An 18,499-nucleotide genomic window follows, 5' to 3' on the forward strand; every position below is an offset into this window, starting at 1 on the left:
TAATATAACTTTTATTTCATTTTTATTTTATTGCTTCCTCTCAGGGTTACAAGAATGTTAAAATAATGTTCTACTTACAAACTATTTTAACTTAAACTTATATCTATTTTAATCGTGTACCACGGCTTCATGGCAGTACATCACTGTGCATTCATTTTTTCTCATATTTATTTACATAATATGTATATACAATATGGAAAGGTCAAGATTCTGAATTATGTTTTGTGATTTATTTATTTACGATACATTCCATAATTCATATTTTTATCCTTATTATTCCATTTTTTTAATTCTTCCATTTCCTTTTCTCAATTTATTGTTTTTTCCTTTTCCTTTTTTCATCTTTCTTTCCCACTCCTCTCACCCAACCACTCAGTTCATACTCATTTTTTCCACTAACTTTTAAATATCTTACTTATCATGTTTCCTCTCCCCTTCTTTTTTTCCCTTGTATTCTTTTTCTCTTTTCTTCTTTTCCTCATTTTCCAGTTTTACCTCTTTTAATTTTATCCTTATTACAAAAGCATATTTTCACTTTAATAAACATTTTATTTAACTAAAATCTATTATTATAATTTACATTTCTGGTTGAAATACTAAGCTTTAATATATGATAGAAGGAAACTAAATTTTAATCTGTAAATTACTATGCATTAAATTTATAAAAAATATGAAACCGAGTAAAAGAAAATATAATCTTTGGTAGTTTACAAAAGTGTTGCATATAATGAAACTATAAATATTTTCATATTTTATTTACTTCCAAAACACATTAGAAGATAAATCTTTTTTTTATCAGAAACAAGTACTATATCAATTATTATTGAAAATACACGTGATTGCTGCAGATATTAAACATTATTTTTATAAACATGAATGCACATCCAAATAAGTCAATATTATAAGATAAAAGCAGGAAATTCTTAGTGCAAAGTAAATGCAACAATTTCTATTTTTAATATCTTGATTGAACACATTATATTGTTTTTATCACAAATTTTATGATTTATAGATGTATCAAAATTGTTTTTATATCAAATGCATAAATATCATTGCATGTATAAAAACAGTACTTTGATTACATATTCCAAATCGTACTCTGTACAACAACATTTCTTATATGTTTATTTAGATAATTACCAGGCTCTTAATAATACGTTGTGATATATTGGCAGTATATGTAATGTTATCTATAAATAGCAAATAGAGAAATGACATACTGTAATTAGAGGTAATTGTAAAAAAAAAAAAAAGTAAAACAAAAAAGATCTTGACTATCAATACTTCTCAACGCAACAAAGTGGTACACACCACAATCATATTTAATATAAGTGAACCACATAATAATGCATGTAACCAAACAGGATTGGTTGATACTGTTGTATAAGTTGGATAAGTTTGTACATTCATTGAATTTCCAATTTCATCTGTGCATATTTTTGGATGTTGTGAACAACACTCATCAAAAATTGTATTATTCTTTGGAAAATGTGCTGTTAATGTTTGCTGAGGAAATGAATGACTTTGTGAGAATTTCAATGTTTGATGGCACATTGGACTTTTTGGTTTTATAAAAGAACACGATTGAGTAGGCTGACAAAAACGTCTAACGGATTTTATAGTATTTTGCTTGTGACCATAATATGACAATGATGTATCCGAAATAATTGAACATTGATCGAATTCGTGAATAGAGGGTTCTCTGGAAGGAGCACAATTAGAGCCAACAGAACCAAAACCAGAACTTTGACTGGATGACCTTGATAATGATGGTGCATCCATACCTTCTTGCCAATATCCACCGGCAACCCATGATGTTTGTGTTACTGATTTTAATTTAGGTGGTGATAAAATATTCTTTTTACCAAACGTATTATTTGATCTTTTAAATAGATCAGAACTAACTGTACTATAGATTTTTTTTTCAAACATTTTGGGTGTTCTTATTTGACAATTTGGTAAATTATCGTCTAATGAAAATATACTGAGCGTACTCATACTGTCATCTAATCCAGAGTTATCAAATTGATTTCTTTTGAATGACAAGGTAGAACGAATATCTAAATTATTCGTAGGTGCCGATAATTTTGGAAATTCTGGACCAGTCCTATAAAGCCAAAAGAACATAAATTAATTTCTTAAAGTATTCATACTTAAGTTGAATTAAATGTTAGTAAAATACATACATTGACGATAGTGCATGCATTGTTGTATTAATGGTGTCAGGAATATCAATTGAAACAGGAGTCATTAAATATTTTGTCATGTTCACTGAAGAATGAGTAGTTTCATTTGAATCTGTTTCATCTTTTTTAAGAAACTTTCGTATGTTTCTTTTTATTTTGATCTCGGGAAATATTTGTGCTTTTGAATTTTTTACATGTGTTTCTATTTTTTTAAAAAAAATATCTTTCTTTAACCTAATACTCAATTGAGGTTTTATATTCATAAAGCCTATAATAAATGCAAAAAAGACGACCTAAAACATTTAAAATAAACTTGTACTTATCAAATATAATAAAATATATACATATATAATATATTATAAACACATCTATTTAACTTTTTATTATTTCTTACTTTATACACTTCTAAATAATAATTTTTTAGTACATACCATATGATATTGAGTTATATATTCAAGCGAAAACCAGTTAGTTTGAAGATTTATTTTTAGTAATTTATATTCTCTAAAAGGTATAAGTATGATTATACAAATCCATAAAAAGGCCAGTAAAATATCAGAATTTCTTTTTTTTGCTGCACTAGTCCAACACGCACATAATTGAAAAAATAATCCTCCAACAGGTAATAGTAAAAATTCAGTATCATATACAGTAACTGAATCAAAGATTGTTGAGAGGATTCTAAAAATTACTTCAAATCGTTTTGTGTTCTGAAATTGAATAAACCAAGACTGAAATTAAGATTATGCAACTCTAACATTTTTTTAAACTTTTATTATAACAAAAAACTATGATATCACTTACATTGAGAAATGTGTGTATAGGTTTTTGCTTAAAAAACAACATTTTATAATGAGCAAGCCACATTGTCTGTTTAGCCAATACATCTTGTACTATAGCATTACAATTTATACAAAGTGGATATTTTTTTTCCAAAGAGTGTTTAAATTGTTGAACTTCTTGATCATATTTCTTTTCATTGGCTGGTTCAAAATTTGAAAGCTCTGCTAATTTAATTTTTTGATGCTTATTGCATTCCTTACAAAGAGTATTCTTGTGAAACAATTCCATTTTAGATTGACTTCTACAATACTTTACAGAGTTATTAGTAGAATCTTTATATAGCTCTGGTATATCATACATATAATCACCATTCTAAAAACAAATAATAAAAATTCAAAATATGAAATTCACAATTTATGAAAATTATTAGTTTTATTATGGTTAAAATATCAATTTAATTTTATACTTATTAAGCAATAAGTGATTATTTTTATTATAATTACAGAAACGGTATATTTTATAAAATTGAAATTAGATATTAATTTGTATAAAAAAATAATCTATATTACAGAAAATTATACAACAAAAAATCAAAAAATAAATATAGCATAAAAAAGATTACAAATTTGAATATGGGTACTTTAGAATTTAATTATATTTATTATATAAGTGCAAATTTACCTCAGAAAAACCATTAAACTGTTCACAGAAAGGACATAACCACCATTCGAGTTCTTGTCGTCTTATTTTTGTATTATTATTGCAAAACCAGCAATTTACCTTCATAGGCCATCTTAACCTAATGTGAAGAAGAAAAAGGATTATATGAATAACTAGTGTAGAAGCTTTCACTTTAAAATATCACAATTTTCCTATAGATGTAAGTTCTTACTTTAGCTTTTGGAAGACAATAATACACGTGATAAACACTAAGAGAATAGTAATAAAGATGGATATAAAATTACACATCAAGTTATGCTCAAATTCCATTTTGTCATATTATAAAATAAATGGTCCTCATTTAAATTTTAAAAAATGCAGACTACCCGCGTTTTCAACGTCGGGAATTTTATTTAGCATCTCCCGCCAAGTTACCAAGTCCTTTCACCTTAACCTAATAATTGTAGTCATATTAAAATCATATTCTTTCTATTCTGTGTACATTATCGATAGAGCATTTATGTATTATGTAACTTTACTGTAAAAAGTAATAGATTTTCATCATAAAACTAAACCACGAATTCTTACGAAAATAGCTTAATTTTTAATAACTATAATACTTACTACACATAAAGTTCCTTTGCAATGTTCACTGTTTTATAATATCATAATACATAAATATATATATGTATATATGTGTACACACACACACACAACACACAATGTATTGTGTCCATAAAAAGTATTTACTTACACCAATCAGCTTGATTCTTCTGCATATTAACAAATCATGTTATTGCACCGGGTGGATCCTTGAATATTACGTAGTTACATGGATTCCATTGGGTTCTATCAGATTCTATGGATTGTTCGCATTTTGAAAACTGGTGATCATCTATGATATTATTTAATTATGGCCTAATCATGGCACTGTGTGTTGTAAGGTTATTCAAATACGAATATTTAATTATTAACGATAATTAGATAAAATGGATGCTAGATTAGTAGTATTTAGATTAAAAATTAATGTTAATTATAGTTGATTATAGTGAGTAGAACGCAAAAGCGCAGTTAAAGATTAATTCATATATTTTCATAAAGATATAAGCTTGATCGTACGTAGTCTACTTGATTCAAGGTTATGTTAATCACAAATCATTGGATTTAATAAGATTATTTATATATAATCGTAAATTTATATCAGCATTTATACCTGTGAGAATAAATCATGTCTGATGATAAAACAAGCTTGCCAGTGGCTCCAAAGGATTTATGTTTCTTCGAGCATGAATTTATTCAGGTTATGTACAATTTTCCAATTGTATTCCAAAAGTTATAAACAATTTAACAGAAATTTAATAAAATTCAATTGTAAGTACAAATGTGCAAATATTATTTATTACAGAGTAATTTTAATGTGGATACTTTTCTTCATGATCACCGAAAAGTTATAAAACTTGAAACTATGAGAGATGATTTAGGCATATATTTAAAGTTATTAAGATCTGCAATGATCGATTTAATTAACAAGGACTACACAGACTTTGTTAATCTTTCAAGTAATCTTATTGGTCTTGACAAAGCAATTAATGGCTTGGAAATGCCGCTTAGCCAACTTAGAGAAGAAGTCATGGTAATATAATCTTGATTTTTTATGTCATAGTATTATTATATCTATAGATATAGATCTTAAAAAAGCATTGATAAATGGATAAATATATTATCTCAAAACAATAAGAAAAAAGTCGTATTAAATAAAAATCTGTAGCTCTCATTTTTGAGATAAAGTCAGTTATATTACAGACTATAAAATAAAGAATATTCTTTCAGATTTACTTTGTATATACGAGATATTTATCCATAAATGTTCAAGCAAATATCTTTTAACTAATTGAAGTTACAAAAAAGTTCAATTAGAGAAATTTATATGATTTTAAGTCAGCTATAAAATATATGTAAAATTTTTTCTTGTTTGTGACCTTTTTATGTTATAAAAATCAATATAATTTTTTTAAATGGCTATCTATAATATTTTTGGCATATTTATATAATAGATCTCATTTGATATTTAAATTATATTTAATAAAAAATTGTTATTTTGAATCTGTTACAAGATAATCAGCAACTTAAGAATTAACTAATTAATCCGAAGTATTAATCTTAGGTATTAATTAAATAATTAATCTTAAATATTAATCTTAAGTATTAATTAATTAGTTTTAAATATTAAGTAATTATTAATCCATATTATATAATCCATACAATTTGAAAATTGTTAAACTACATAGTATTTTGAAATCTGTTATGTCGAACATCACTAATCTATAACTCGTCAAAATTCATAACTGCTTGATTTGTAAATAAAGTATTTGTATAATATGAATTACAAATTACAGTATTTATTAGTCAGTTGTTTATATATTATCAATGAATATGTATTATATTGTAAACATCACTATATTTTTAATCTAAAAAATATGTAATTTGATCATTGTTTTTCAAATTGTGATATAGAAAACAAACTATTTTAGTACTTAAAATACTGCTTATCTTGTAAATGATGCATAGTAGCAATTTTTTATTAGATATGATTTTGATTGCAAATGAGTCCTATTGTATAAATATGCTAAAAAAATTATATATATTTAAAAAAACTATGTTGACTTTTATAATTTAGTCACAAGTAAAGAAAAAATTTTGCATGTATTTAGCAGCTGACTTGGAGTTATGCTAATTTCTATTATTAAACTTTCTTGTAACTTCAGTCAGTTATGAAATTTTTGTTCGAACATCTGTGAATAAACACCTTGTATATTTATATAAATATTTGTGTGCATGCGCGTGCCCATGTGTATGCATGCATATACAAAATGTTTTATCTAACTATTGCACTTGAAATATCTTTATCACTTTTGATGACATGAGAAAATGTCAATGGAAAAAATTGTTTGATCCTAAGGAAGATCCTAATCAATAGATACATATTACACTTTAATCGTAAGAAAGTAATGTTTAAAAAAATAAGCAAATCTTAAATTAAACGATTACCATTACTTTAATTTGAATAAATATAATCTATATAAGTGAAATTATAAAGAAATTATTTAGTATTATTTGAAAGTATATCGAAATTAATGATCCATTTTGAACATCTTTTAAAATAAATGTTTTACGTTGCAAAGTTAGAATTTTTATCTTTTTTGTTTTCTTTAATGGCACTGTTAACCAGGTCATCTAAGGTTATCTAAAAATAAAAAGATTCATATCGTTTTCTTTTTTTTTTCCCCTTGTAGTAATAAAGAAAAATCGATGATCTCGAATCTTTGGAAAAGATGATCTTGAAAACAATGTTATGGCAATGAAAACATTTTTCCCTTAAAATTTATCAATTTCTTCTTTTGTCATTTTATTATATAATTGAAAGCAATAGAGTTATTTCAAATGTTATAATTAAGTGGAATATTCCATATATAAACTATGTTTCTAATTTTTATTATTTCTTATTCTTAGCAAATTCAGCAAACATTAGATGAAGAAATAACTACTCTATCTAATAGTTTGAATGATGATTGCCAAATAAAATTACAAAGACAGAGCTTACACAGTTTGCAATGTGTTTATAAATGTTTAAGAAAATTGTCTTCAATGCTATCAGTGAATAATTATATGGAAAGTTTTACAAAAATTGATATTTTAGAACAAGCTACAGCGGAACTGAATCATTTGAAATTTAATGTATCCAGATGCAGATCAGATATCTCTGTAGATCAACAGACAGTATGTATTATATCTCTGGGATACAATATTTTTTATATTACTTTTTATTAAAGTAAAAATAATTAAAATTCTTTGTCAAAAAACATTTAAAAATAGGTGTAAAAGATCTAATATTATAAATAAATTAATGTTTTTTTTTATAACAGAATTGCTGTATACGAATTGTTCTACTAACATGAAAAATTTTATGTAGGAAAGCAAGAAATTAGAAGATCTCTTAATAACATATCTGAATGAGTTATTTTTAGCCTGTATACATGAAAAAGATTCTAATTTATTAATTCGTTGTTTGAGAATATATATTATGCTTGATAATGTTACAACTGCAGAATTAGTGGTAAAAAGAGATATTATTAGTCCAATTATAAATAATATACTTCGAGACGAAGATTCACAATCTGAATTTAATAATCTTCAAAGTATTTACAATAGATTATTAAATATTTTAAGCGGAGAACTCAAACAACTTTTAGACATCACATTATACTCCAATAGGTATATATATCTTTTATTTTTCTTTTAATTTAGATCGATAATTAATGTTACTGTAGATAGTGTAAATATTCCAATGAAACATTATGTGAATATTACTCTAGGATACAAGTAAAGGGTTTTAATTTCTTAGTAAATAGTTTTTGGATTGAAATAGAGGAAAAAATTGATCAGCAATTGAAACATATTTTTGCACCTGGAAATCCTGAATTATTCCATAAAGTAAGTGATACAATCTTAAAGATAATATAAATATAAAATCTTTTAGTGATTTTCGTATTTTATATTTGAAGAGATATACAGAAACAATGTGGTTTCGAAAAAAGCTAGAAGAATTCTATGATGTACCTGCTCATATAAACATATTGAAAGATCATCTACAATATAAAAATTTTCTTAAAAAATGGAATTTACCAGTTTATTTTCAAATTCGTTTTCAAGAAATAGCTGGTACAGTTGAAATAGCACTTAAAGAGTCAATTTCACCTGAATTGATTAAAGGATCTGCAAATATCCTAATACTAGAAGAATTCTCTCTTCACACAACATCTATTGTTTGGAATTGTTTGCACAAGATATGGTCTGAAAATATATATCTATCTCAACTTTTTCAAGAGTAAATAATATTTTTAATAAGTTTACTTGATAATATTATTAGGTCGTTAATATGAAATTTCCAATTTTGTAGTATAAATTCTCTGAAGTGTTTTTGTGTCTATGGATGTATAAAATATCATTTTAAAGCTTATTATTTGTTCCATTAGATCTTGTCATCTAAAATCATTGGTTTTCTAAGTTTTTTATTCAAGAGGCTTTCATCTCCATTTTCAAATTTTTCATATCACTGACGAATTGTATGTTATTAATTTTAAGCAACTATTATGGTATTATGATTACTTTATCAACGATACAAAAAAGTGCTCATAGATCGCATTGATCCATATCGAAACGTAAACCATGTAAAAATAATGTTAGATACATAAATACAAGGAAATGAAGATCAGATCTAATAGAGTGAATAACCGGCTTTGGAAGAATTTTTCACGCATCCACAAACGTGGAAGCATTTGTAAGCAGGAACAAAAAGTTTCAGAAAATTCATATTCTGAAATGAAACATTTCATACATAACGACTTAATACAATTGTGTCATGTTTATTTATTTATTATGTTTATTCTTATATTTATTCTTATTCTTTATTATGTTTATTTTTTAAAATAACAGATTTTGGAAATTGACCCTGCAAGTATGTTCAAGATATCAAACATGGGCTTGCACAGCAATAAGACAAGTATGTAATATAAATTTTTTCGAATTATTTATTTCTAGATTAATAATTTATAATAAATGTATGTGAATTAATAAATAATATACTTGAATTATTTTTCTATACATGAAGAAGTGGCATGAAAATAATAAGTCTGAAAGTATAGCAAATATTAATCGTTATTCTAAATTGGATTTCTTGATATATTTATACTGTGATGTGGACAAATTTGTGAATAGATTACCAAATCTCTTACGGATAGTTCAGTTAAAAAATCCAAATCCAAATCCTACTATATTTAAATTATTAGAAGGTAATTTATTGATTATAATCAAATATATTCTTTTCTAAAATGTATTTTCTAAATGTTCAAGTATACTTCATTTCTATATAGTAAAATAATCATTATATTCTTTTATATATGTAATATTTTAGATTGTTTGACTGAAACATCTAAAACAATTACAATGATTTTACCACTTACTACAGAAAAAATAGTAAATGAACTTATAATGCATTGTGTGATATATTTGAAACAAGTCAGTGACATTCCAAGATTATATAGACGGACGAATAGAGAAGTACCTATTAAACCTTGTGCATATGTTAAAAATGCATTAAGTTTTTTGACTAGTTTCCGTACTAATTATAATGATTTTGTACCAATGAATGTTACCATATGGTTACAATTAGCACTTTCTTTATTAACAGAACAGTAAGTAAACATAAATAAATATAGTAATTGAAATATGTAACTTTAATAATACATTCCCATTTTAGTTATTTAACGTCTGTAACTGATGTATTGACATCTGTTCAAAAAACTGAAGAGAGTTTAAGAAGATTGAAAAGAATACGCGATAAATCGACAGGAGTACTTTCACCAGATGCTCAAGGAATTAGTGATGATGAAAAAATTCGTATTCAATTACAAATTGATGTAAATGCATACAGTGCAATGGTAAGCATGTATCAAATTATCATAACTTTTTAACATTTTAAGTGTAGAAAATTATATACTATTAAATTATGTAATGTTCCAGATTACTGAACTTAATGTACCAGTTTCAGATATATCTCATTTACAAGAGTTAGCACAAGCTGTTGAAGCAGCTTTAAAAAAATAATATTCTAAAACTATTTATCACTTCTAGCTTGACTCGTGTTGACTTTAACAACAAGTGCAAGAAAAAAGAAATAAAAGTGTGTTAAGGGAACACTATACCTTTTCTTGATTTATTGTATCAATGTGTATGCTTATGCTTAGGTAGGCTGTATCTTCTTGCTATTTACTAACATGTGTAAATCAAAGAATTGAGTTGACATCAAACAATATAAAATCATCAATATTTTCAAAGTAGCTTGCATAAAATCAATACATAATCTGTAACAGTAAAAAACATGCGACTTTTAGATAGGTCAATTACATATATATAACTACGGATATGTATATATATGTTCTTTTTTATAATGAATGAGAATCTATAAATCAATATTATTTTACTAAACAGTTTAGCAGTTAAACAATAAAGATATCAATATATAATTTCTTGACGAAAATATTATACTATTTATACTTATTTTATATTTTAGGAAACAATTTTTTTAGCAATAAGAAGATCCTTTCAAACATACAGAAGCATGTAGTAATTGACACTCATACATCTCTATTGGTGTTTCGTGATTAATTTCTTCTGTATTTAATTAAAAAAAATAATATCTATAAATATATATATATATATATATATATATATATATATATATATATTGTCAATAATACATATATGTACATCTAGAAGCGATAGACCATTATATATTATGTACAGTAACAAGAAAAATGAAAAACGGATTTCACCAATAGAATGTGCATAGACATTAAGCATGTTTTGTATTAAAAATAACAAACGATATAAGGAGATATATTTCCTAGAATAGCTTAAAAAAAGAACTCGCGACAGTAGTTGAGAAACATAATTGTTATCTTAAACAAAAAAGAAAAAAACAGTGAGAAAAGCTTAATAGTTAGATAGATGAGATCAAAGATTGCGTTATCTGATTAATAATCAATGATATATATTTAAATTTTCTAATTTTCATTTATAGTACACAGAGTTCATTTGTTTTTGTGAAAAACACAAACAATTATATGATAAATTTATGCAGTGCATTGCAATAGTTTACAATAAGTTTTTAAAATTTTTAGAAATTCCTTTCTAATATCCTTTTTCATTTCCTTTCACGCGAAAATTGTACTCAAAAATTACCTTTCTTTTTAAACAAGATTTTTATGAAAAAAATGTCATTTCTTTAAAAATTTGTAAAAGTAATAAAGTATTTTTACTATCTATCTTTCAAATTAAAATTGAATCAGAAAAGAAATCAAGATAATTTTTAACATAAATAAACTCTTACAAACGCATGAGGTAGTGAATAGCCTTAATGAACATTGCTCCTTTTACTTCAGTAATTTTTTAATTATGTATAGTTTATAACTATTATTATAGAGTATAATCAATATATAATAACAGTTGTTATGTAAAAATGTATTTGTTTATGAATACAGTAATTTGATGTTTTCCCAAGAAATTTGTCAGATTCAAGGTGGCTTTTGAAAATGTAAGTTTATTATTATCTCTTACCAACAGCAGCATTATGTGTTCGATCGTCAGCCATTTTTCTAATCTTCCATCCATTCTTATTCGCTTCATCCGTTCGTATACATAACCTAGTATGCCCTTAACGAAGCGGTGAATTTAAAGAAATGAGTGTCAACGATTTATTGTGATTGTTATGATATTCGAACTTTGTGTATTGTTCAATATTATAGTAAATACTGTAGTAAACATTATAGTAAACACTTGTTTGATAAGAACGAACTATACATATAACGTATAAATAAATCAAATAAGTGCATTTACTAAGTTAATATTTAGACAATTCGATCTTCCTTCTTTATAAATTTCTTTCTTTGATAAATAAGAAAGTATAAAAGCAAAAAGAATGAGTTATGCAATATTACATCGATTAGTGCTGATACCATATAGGCAGAACATAAATTTTGCTATTTATCGCAAGGTTGAAAATGTTTTTATGTTCTTCCAGGAGAAGATTACTATACCGATAGCTTATTCTGTAAATATGAATGTATGTATTTCGTATAGATCTTTTTATAATAAGTGTCAGCTTCTCAAAAATGTTATTATAACTAATAAGAAAGGAATTCAAGAGAATATTTCTACACTTCAGTTAAAAAAGAGACCTATATGGAAAAATAAATCTGTTGTAGGAGAAGAGGTATCTTTAATTCCTGGAGTAAGTAAAATTCAGTTTTATTTAAGAAGATTACTTAATAGCCTATATTTCTAATTTTAATGTAATAAATATTTTAATGACTGTATATTATATCATTATTATAAAGTATTTATATTAATATAAATATTTATATTTTCTTTATTAGGCTTGGATCATAAAAGCATTAGCTACAGCAGAACAGTATAACTTGGAAAGCTTAGAAATTGGACTTTTGAATCAACAACTATATATACCTCATAAAATTTGTACATCTACAAATCGTAAGTAATAAATGCAAATAAATCTATTAAGATCTAATTTAACATTCAATCTATTTTAATAAAAACAAATTTGAAACGAGCATAATATACTAATACATAAATTACTATTTCTTATAATATTTAATAAATTTACATGATTGTTTCTAACAAGTTAAATATAATGAAAAATTATTGAGGCATGAGAAATATATACATTCATAAGAAGTATTTAAATGTTTTAAAACAAATTTACATAGATTTAAGATTCATCATTATAACTTTTTTATTGATTGGACAAGTAGCGAAATTCACGTGATTAACCTTATCCAATGAACGTTGGACTTAGTTTTATTTTATATCAACCAAGAAATTAGTTGATACAGAATTCCAAATATGTACTATCATTTTGAACAAATATTTGAAAATAATAAGAAATATAAATAAATTATATGTTAAGAAGTTAAAGATAATTATAAATCATCTTGAATTATTATGTTATTTGTTTCTTTCACGTGTCATAAATTATGCGTATTATGTGTGTGTGTGTGTTCTTTTAAACATATTTTTTGTCTTTCGAATTTTTTTATGTGAAACGATAAAAAATTTATTAAGAATGCAAATAATAAATTGTCCTAAAAGTTTCTTTTGTTTTTAAATAATATCAGATAAAGTAGCTGGATACAGATAGCGTATAGTCTATAAATACTCTCTCTCTCTTTCTCTCTCTCCCTCTTTTTCTTACTTTTTTTCTTTTATAGTCTGATGTCGTAAGTCAATCACGTTACCTCGTTGTTTATTATTGTGATTATTATTCATTTCATTTATATTAATTCCATGATAATTTAACATTGGTTTATGCACATAATTTAAAAATTAAATAATTTTTATAAAAACTTATATTCTGGATTTATTATTATAAAATTAAAAGTGTGCGCGCGCGTGTTTTTGTATATGTGTGTTTCGAATTATAAAACAAGATACAAAAAGAGAAATTAAAATATATTCTTAATATAAAAAAAAGTGGAAATATAAAAGTGAAAGTGACTTGTAATACATTATTTGTACAATAATAACTATTACTGTTGTTCTGTAACAGTTTGGCGAAAGATTGAAGTATTCAGTCTATTTTAAAAATGGATAATAATGAAATATCATGCATAGATACTCCTTTTTTGTTACCTTCTGCAAAAAAGGAACAGCATGATTTGATAGAGAAGGCAATTGATTGGGCACTTATGCATGGAATGTGTATGAGATCAAAAACAAATTTTAACAAAAATATGTTACAGTTTGCACCATTTATTCTCTTACCATCACCATTTCCTAGAAAAGAATTTGAAAAAGCTTGTAGTATACAAACTATATTAAATATCCTTATACATAAAGTAGCTCACGATTATAATTTCTTAAAAGAAACTTTACAAGAAACAATAAAAGTTGATAATTTTACTAAAAAGCTTTTTGATATATATGAAACTGTTTATAACGAAGGATTTATGCAGAAAATTTCGTTGGGTTTACTTCGATCAGATTTAATGTTAGATACCAGTTGTGCAAAAGAAAATGAATATAGGAAACATATACCTTATTGTTGTTGGAAGCAAGTTGAAATAAATACAATTGCTTCTGGATTTGGATGGTTGGGACCAGCATCCACACAGTTACACAGATTTGTATTGCAAGAACTTGGATATAAGGATCAGTTAAGTAATCTTCCTGAAAATAATACATTAGGAGAGTTATGTACAGCTATGATTGAAGCATGGAAATTATATGGGAATTCACAGTGCGTCTATTATTAAACAGAAATTTTATATTATACTTGGTAAAATATTTTTTTTATAGAAAGCATAAAATTGTTTTCAGAGCTATTATTTTATTTATAGTAGAAGATGTTTCTTATAATATTTGTGATCAACGTTTTCATGAATTTGAAATAAGAAAGCAAAACCCTGATATAAAAGTAATTCGCCGTACTCTGACTGATATGATTACTCTTTCTAAATTGGGGTTTAATAAGGAATTAATAGTAGAAGATTATGTTGTATCGGTAGTTTACTATAGATGTGGTTATGAACCTGGACAATATCATACAGAAAAAGAATGGGATGTTAGATTATTAATAGAAAGATCTGTAGCAATTAAATGTCCATCTATACAATATCATTTAGCAGGAACTAAAAAAGTTCAACAAGCTCTTGCAAAACCTGGAATTGTTGCAAAATTTTTGAAAGATGAAAAAAATATAATGAACATTAAAGAAATATTCACTGGTAAGTATAATTATAAACACTTGTAATATAGTTTTATTTGCAGGTAAGTACAATATATCATGTATGAATACAATATATATAGATATTGTCATATATATTCTTGAAAGATGGTTATATTATAAATCAATATATATATTATACGTATCTCCTTTTTTCTCTCTCATTTCTTAGGTCTGTATACTCTTGATTTTGATGAACATGGAGATATAGCTATAGAAATGGGTATTCAAAATCCTGAACAATTCGTATTAAAACCACAAAGAGAAGGTGGATGTAACAACGTGTATGGAACAGATATAAAAAAGTTCTTGTTATATATTAAAGATAAACAAGAACGTGCAGCTTGGATTCTTATGGATAAAATTATTCCACCAATTCATTTAAATTATATGATTAGACCAGAAAGCCATAATTATTTAGGGCCAAAAGAATTAGTTTCAGAACTGGGAATTTTTGGTGTTATTATTGCTGATGATAAAAATATATATGTTAATAAAAAGGCTGGTCATATGTTAAGAACAAAGTTAGCTACTGCTAATGAAGGTGGAGTAGCAACTGGTTTAGGTGCATGTGACAGTCCTTTGTTAATAGATTAGTATACTTTTGACTAGTATTCTTATTATTTTGATTAGTATTATTTTCTACAAATAATAGAAAATAAGTAATGATTAACTACCAAGGTAATGTTAATTAACATATAATAATTTTACGAATTTTCTACATTATTAAAAAGATTTATTACAAATAATATTATGTCCGTTTTTGAAGTACGAAACAATAAGTTTCTTTTTTATTAGCAGCTATTTATAAAATATGTAAGGATTTACATAGAATTTTAGAATCATCATACATAATGCAAGAAAATATAATATATTTATATAAAAATTATTGGTATATATTTTGCATAGGTTTATTCTTATGATTTCACTTTGTAATATCTTTATACATAAGACTTTTATATTTAATTATACACACACTTTAATATATAAAAATGAAAATAAAATATATGTATGTATGTATGTATGTATCTACGAACGTATGTATGATAAAATATATTTTTTCATAAAATATATTATTATTACGTTAAATTCATTTAACAAAAATATGTTGTAAATAAAACATTTGCATGAAGCAATAGTATAGTAAATGTTATTAAATATTACTCCAATTTTGTTTACAGCTCTACCAGATGTTATTCATGCAATAGCAAAATATGAAGTAGGACATGAAGCGAGAGAATTATATTTTTTCCGAGAGGGTACAATTGTCATGTGGAATGTTTCTGATTTGGAAAGTGGGAACATATTACAATTTTTAAAACATTATGAAGAAAATAGTTATACATTAGAATTAATTCATGCTGAAAGCGAATTAATGACTTATATGTATACGGAGAGTGGGTAAGTAAATCAAGTCCTAAAATTTGTTGATAAAAAATCGCGTATAAATTCGAAGTTACATTATTAATATATAATTTTACCAATTTTGTAGAAAGAAATGTCATATCAAGGATGGAAATATAATACTTACACGGGATGCTACAAATTTGGAAAAATATACATTTTCCAATGTAATTGCACAGTCTGTAAAACTTGGAATTTGGGAGACATCATTAGGTCATTATATAAATACGGTAGAATTTGTAACAGAAGATTTAAGAACTGGTAAAAAATTGCGAATGTCGCAACGCGAAGTCCTTAGAAAACAGGGTGAATTATTTGCATTAAGACATTTAATTAATCTAAGTTCAGATTTATTGGATACTCCTGATTTTTATTGGGAACGAGACGATCTAGAAAGCTTATATCAACAAATATATGGATACTTCAATATAGCAAAGCGTACAAAGGTAAGATATAGATCACTTCAATTTACATCATGATCATTTGATTCTTTCGCTTGAATCATTCTAATTTATGTATTTGCACAGGTAATGAATGAAAAGCTAAATCATTGCGTGGAGCTCGTCGCAATTCTTTCAAGTCATTTGAGCGATCGACATCATATTCGCTTGGAGTGGATGATCATAGTTCTTATAATGGTAGAAGTTGCATTTGAAATATTACATTATGTAGATAGATATCTTGTAAAATAGATATTACCATAGTTTTCCTATGCATATATTATGCACATATTGTTAATATGTATAGAATTCATACATTCATCAAACTATTGTATATATATTGTAAAATTTATTTTATAAGGCAAATATATATGTTATTTTGTTCATTTTTTGCTGAGGTAATATTTTATTATTTAATAAGTAAATTGTGCGAACATTGTGATTTAAACGTTGTTAAGTCCATTTTCGCTCTTTTTTAAATACTTTTTCTCTATCAGCTTAGAATTTGTTGATGCTATGTTTAACATATGTTAAATAGATTAAAATGTAAAAACACTTTTTTGATTTATTCATAGAAAAGTTTTTTACTATTTCCTATGCAACGCGATGGCAATGACGATGTAGGTGGTTAAATATTTCTCCCCGAGTTTCGTATTATATTTTTATGTCGCTCTGTAAATATCTTATAAAATGGAATTGTAAAAGAAAGTTTTTCGTAAGATAGGACGAAAATAAAATAAAAGAATTCATTGAAAATTTATTTATATTTGATAATTAAAATTGTTTATTACAAAAAAGAAAAAATCCGTTAAAAGTTATTTAAAAATAAAAATAAATCTAAAAATCAATGAAATTGACATGATTCGTCGAGTTTTATCCAGTGTCCCTCTTTCTTTTTTGTAAATTTGAAACGTACTGCAGGCGTTTATACCTAGTGTTTTATCTTGCTGATTATTTTTTATTTCTTTCTTTTTCTTTCACATAAAATCCAATCTAATTTTGATGGGCAATCTATCTGAGCAGTTACCTTATGTTTATTCTTGTATAAAATGTTAAAACTACATGTAAAGTATCCGATATGTTTTACAATTGTTTTTGTTGAAAAAAAATCTTAATTTTAAAGTAAGAACCTTACAATAATTGTTAATAAATGTAGATAAGTTCTTTTTGAAAAAATATGCTTGGAAATAACCATCAAAGACGAAATTGTTAAAAATGTGTATAGAGATACATTTTTCTCATAAAAAACTTAAGAGAAATTGTTATACACTGATGTATCAAAATGCTACTTATCTTTTGTGCTGAAGTTTGGGAACCTAACGAAATAATCTCTGTAAAGTAGAAAACATATATGTAATAAAACTATATTGGTATTCTCTATAAGTGAAAAGGTCACTGATAAAATGAGACAGAAAAAATTACTTCGTTTGTTGTACGTAAGGGTTGTGCATGAAGTGTGCGCAGATGGTTAAGTATCAAACTGAATTCTACAACTGTTGTAGACACACAAGAGTAGAATACAATATACAATTAAATTGTAAAAAACTATAATATATTTTAATAATTAAATAAACAAATTGTATTAAATTTTTAAGAATATATTAAATTAATAAATTCTAATTGCTTTAACTTCCAAATAGTGTGTTCTAACTCATAAGTTTGCATCC

At 25.2% G+C, this 18,499-nt stretch overlaps 4 protein-coding genes across 11 annotated transcripts; 3 read left to right on the top strand and 1 right to left on the bottom strand.

The window, feature by feature from the left end:
- Positions 1-5: 5 nt before the first annotated feature.
- On the bottom strand, positions 6-4,527 carry LOC127073093 (uncharacterized). 4 transcript variants are annotated; one of them, XM_051014162.1, is made up of 7 exons: positions 4,384-4,527; positions 3,862-4,083; positions 3,651-3,768; positions 2,991-3,341; positions 2,618-2,896; positions 2,187-2,479; positions 6-2,107 (listed from the first exon to the last, which is right to left on the bottom strand). In XM_051014162.1, exons 2-7 carry the CDS (start codon positions 3,957-3,959, stop codon positions 1,288-1,290), a joined length of 1,959 nt encoding a protein of 652 aa, XP_050870119.1. In that variant the 5' UTR covers positions 3,960-4,083; positions 4,384-4,527; the 3' UTR covers positions 6-1,287. The 4 variants fall into 4 exon arrangements, with proteins under 4 accessions (XP_050870119.1, XP_050870117.1, XP_050870118.1 ...); XM_051014160.1 differs by lacking the exon at positions 4,384-4,527 and adding an exon at positions 4,254-4,375; XM_051014161.1 differs by lacking the exon at positions 4,384-4,527 and adding an exon at positions 4,254-4,365 and having other exon boundaries at positions 3,862-4,167.
- Positions 4,426-12,312, top strand: LOC127073091 (conserved oligomeric Golgi complex subunit 2). Of its 4 annotated transcripts, XR_007785665.1 has the most exons (13): positions 4,483-4,573; positions 4,878-4,929; positions 5,035-5,262; positions 7,140-7,406; positions 7,600-7,901; positions 8,003-8,120; positions 8,192-8,514; positions 9,123-9,189; positions 9,298-9,478; positions 9,601-9,880; positions 9,946-10,126; positions 10,209-11,781; positions 12,268-12,312. XR_007785665.1 is itself a non-coding variant. In XM_051014154.1 (12 exons), the coding sequence occupies exons 1-12, from the start codon at positions 4,491-4,493 to the stop codon at positions 10,290-10,292; spliced, it is 2,109 nt and encodes a 702-aa protein (XP_050870111.1). In that variant the 5' UTR covers positions 4,426-4,490; the 3' UTR covers positions 10,293-10,382. The 4 variants fall into 4 exon arrangements, 3 of the variants coding, with proteins under 3 accessions (XP_050870111.1, XP_050870114.1, XP_050870113.1); XM_051014154.1 differs by lacking the exon at positions 12,268-12,312 and having other exon boundaries at positions 4,426-4,516; positions 10,209-10,382; XM_051014157.1 differs by lacking the exon at positions 12,268-12,312 and having other exon boundaries at positions 10,231-10,382.
- Positions 11,776-17,218, top strand: LOC127073098 (required for meiotic nuclear division protein 1 homolog). Of its 2 annotated transcripts, XM_051014180.1 has the most exons (6): positions 12,166-12,309; positions 12,412-12,477; positions 12,623-12,737; positions 16,170-16,389; positions 16,481-16,838; positions 16,920-17,218. In XM_051014180.1, exons 1-6 carry the CDS (start codon positions 12,166-12,168, stop codon positions 17,082-17,084), a joined length of 1,068 nt encoding a protein of 355 aa, XP_050870137.1. In that variant the 3' UTR covers positions 17,085-17,218. The 2 variants fall into 2 exon arrangements, with proteins under 2 accessions (XP_050870136.1, XP_050870137.1); XM_051014179.1 differs by having other exon boundaries at positions 11,776-12,477.
- LOC127073097 (glutathione synthetase-like) lies at positions 12,753-16,130 on the top strand. Its single transcript, XM_051014178.1, has 3 exons — positions 12,753-14,502; positions 14,583-14,989; positions 15,161-16,130. Exons 1-3 carry the CDS (start codon positions 13,850-13,852, stop codon positions 15,583-15,585), a joined length of 1,485 nt encoding a protein of 494 aa, XP_050870135.1. The 5' UTR covers positions 12,753-13,849; the 3' UTR covers positions 15,586-16,130.
- Positions 17,219-18,499: the final 1,281 nt, after the last annotated feature.

Source organism: Vespula vulgaris, chromosome 2 (genome assembly GCF_905475345.1).
Source record: "Vespula vulgaris chromosome 2, iyVesVulg1.1, whole genome shotgun sequence".
In the NCBI taxonomy this organism is placed as follows: domain Eukaryota; kingdom Metazoa; phylum Arthropoda; class Insecta; order Hymenoptera; family Vespidae; genus Vespula; species Vespula vulgaris.

Excerpts from the sequence above, each read along its gene's own strand:
- LOC127073091 (XM_051014154.1), top strand. The coding sequence starts at position 4,491 with ATGGATTGTTCGCATTTTGAAAACTG. Across the intron at positions 8,121-8,191 it reads ATCCTGAATTATTCCATAAA|AGATATACAGAAACAATGTG; the intron begins GTAAGTGATACA and ends TTATATTTGAAG. Across the intron at positions 9,881-9,945 it reads CTTTCTTTATTAACAGAACA|TTATTTAACGTCTGTAACTG; the intron begins GTAAGTAAACAT and ends TTCCCATTTTAG.
- LOC127073097 (XM_051014178.1), top strand. The coding sequence starts at position 13,850 with ATGGATAATAATGAAATATCATGCATAGATACTCCTTTTTTGTTACCT. Across the intron at positions 14,503-14,582 it reads AAATTATATGGGAATTCACA|AGCTATTATTTTATTTATAG; the intron begins GTGCGTCTATTA and ends AATTGTTTTCAG. Across the intron at positions 14,990-15,160 it reads CATTAAAGAAATATTCACTG|GTCTGTATACTCTTGATTTT; the intron begins GTAAGTATAATT and ends CTCATTTCTTAG.
- LOC127073093 (XM_051014162.1), bottom strand. The coding sequence starts at position 3,959 with ATGGAATTTGAGCATAACTTGATGTGTAATTTTATATCCATCTTTATT. Across the intron at positions 3,769-3,861 it reads ATTGTCTTCCAAAAGCTAAA|GTTAAGATGGCCTATGAAGG; the intron begins GTAAGAACTTAC and ends TCTTCACATTAG. Across the intron at positions 2,897-2,990 it reads CTATACACACATTTCTCAAT|AACACAAAACGATTTGAAGT; the intron begins GTAAGTGATATC and ends ATTCAATTTCAG.
- LOC127073098 (XM_051014179.1), top strand. The coding sequence starts at position 12,166 with ATGAGTTATGCAATATTACATCGATTAGTGCTGATACCATATAGGCAG. Across the intron at positions 12,478-12,622 it reads AGGTATCTTTAATTCCTGGA|GCTTGGATCATAAAAGCATT; the intron begins GTAAGTAAAATT and ends TTTCTTTATTAG. Across the intron at positions 16,839-16,919 it reads ATATAGCAAAGCGTACAAAG|GTAATGAATGAAAAGCTAAA; the intron begins GTAAGATATAGA and ends GTATTTGCACAG.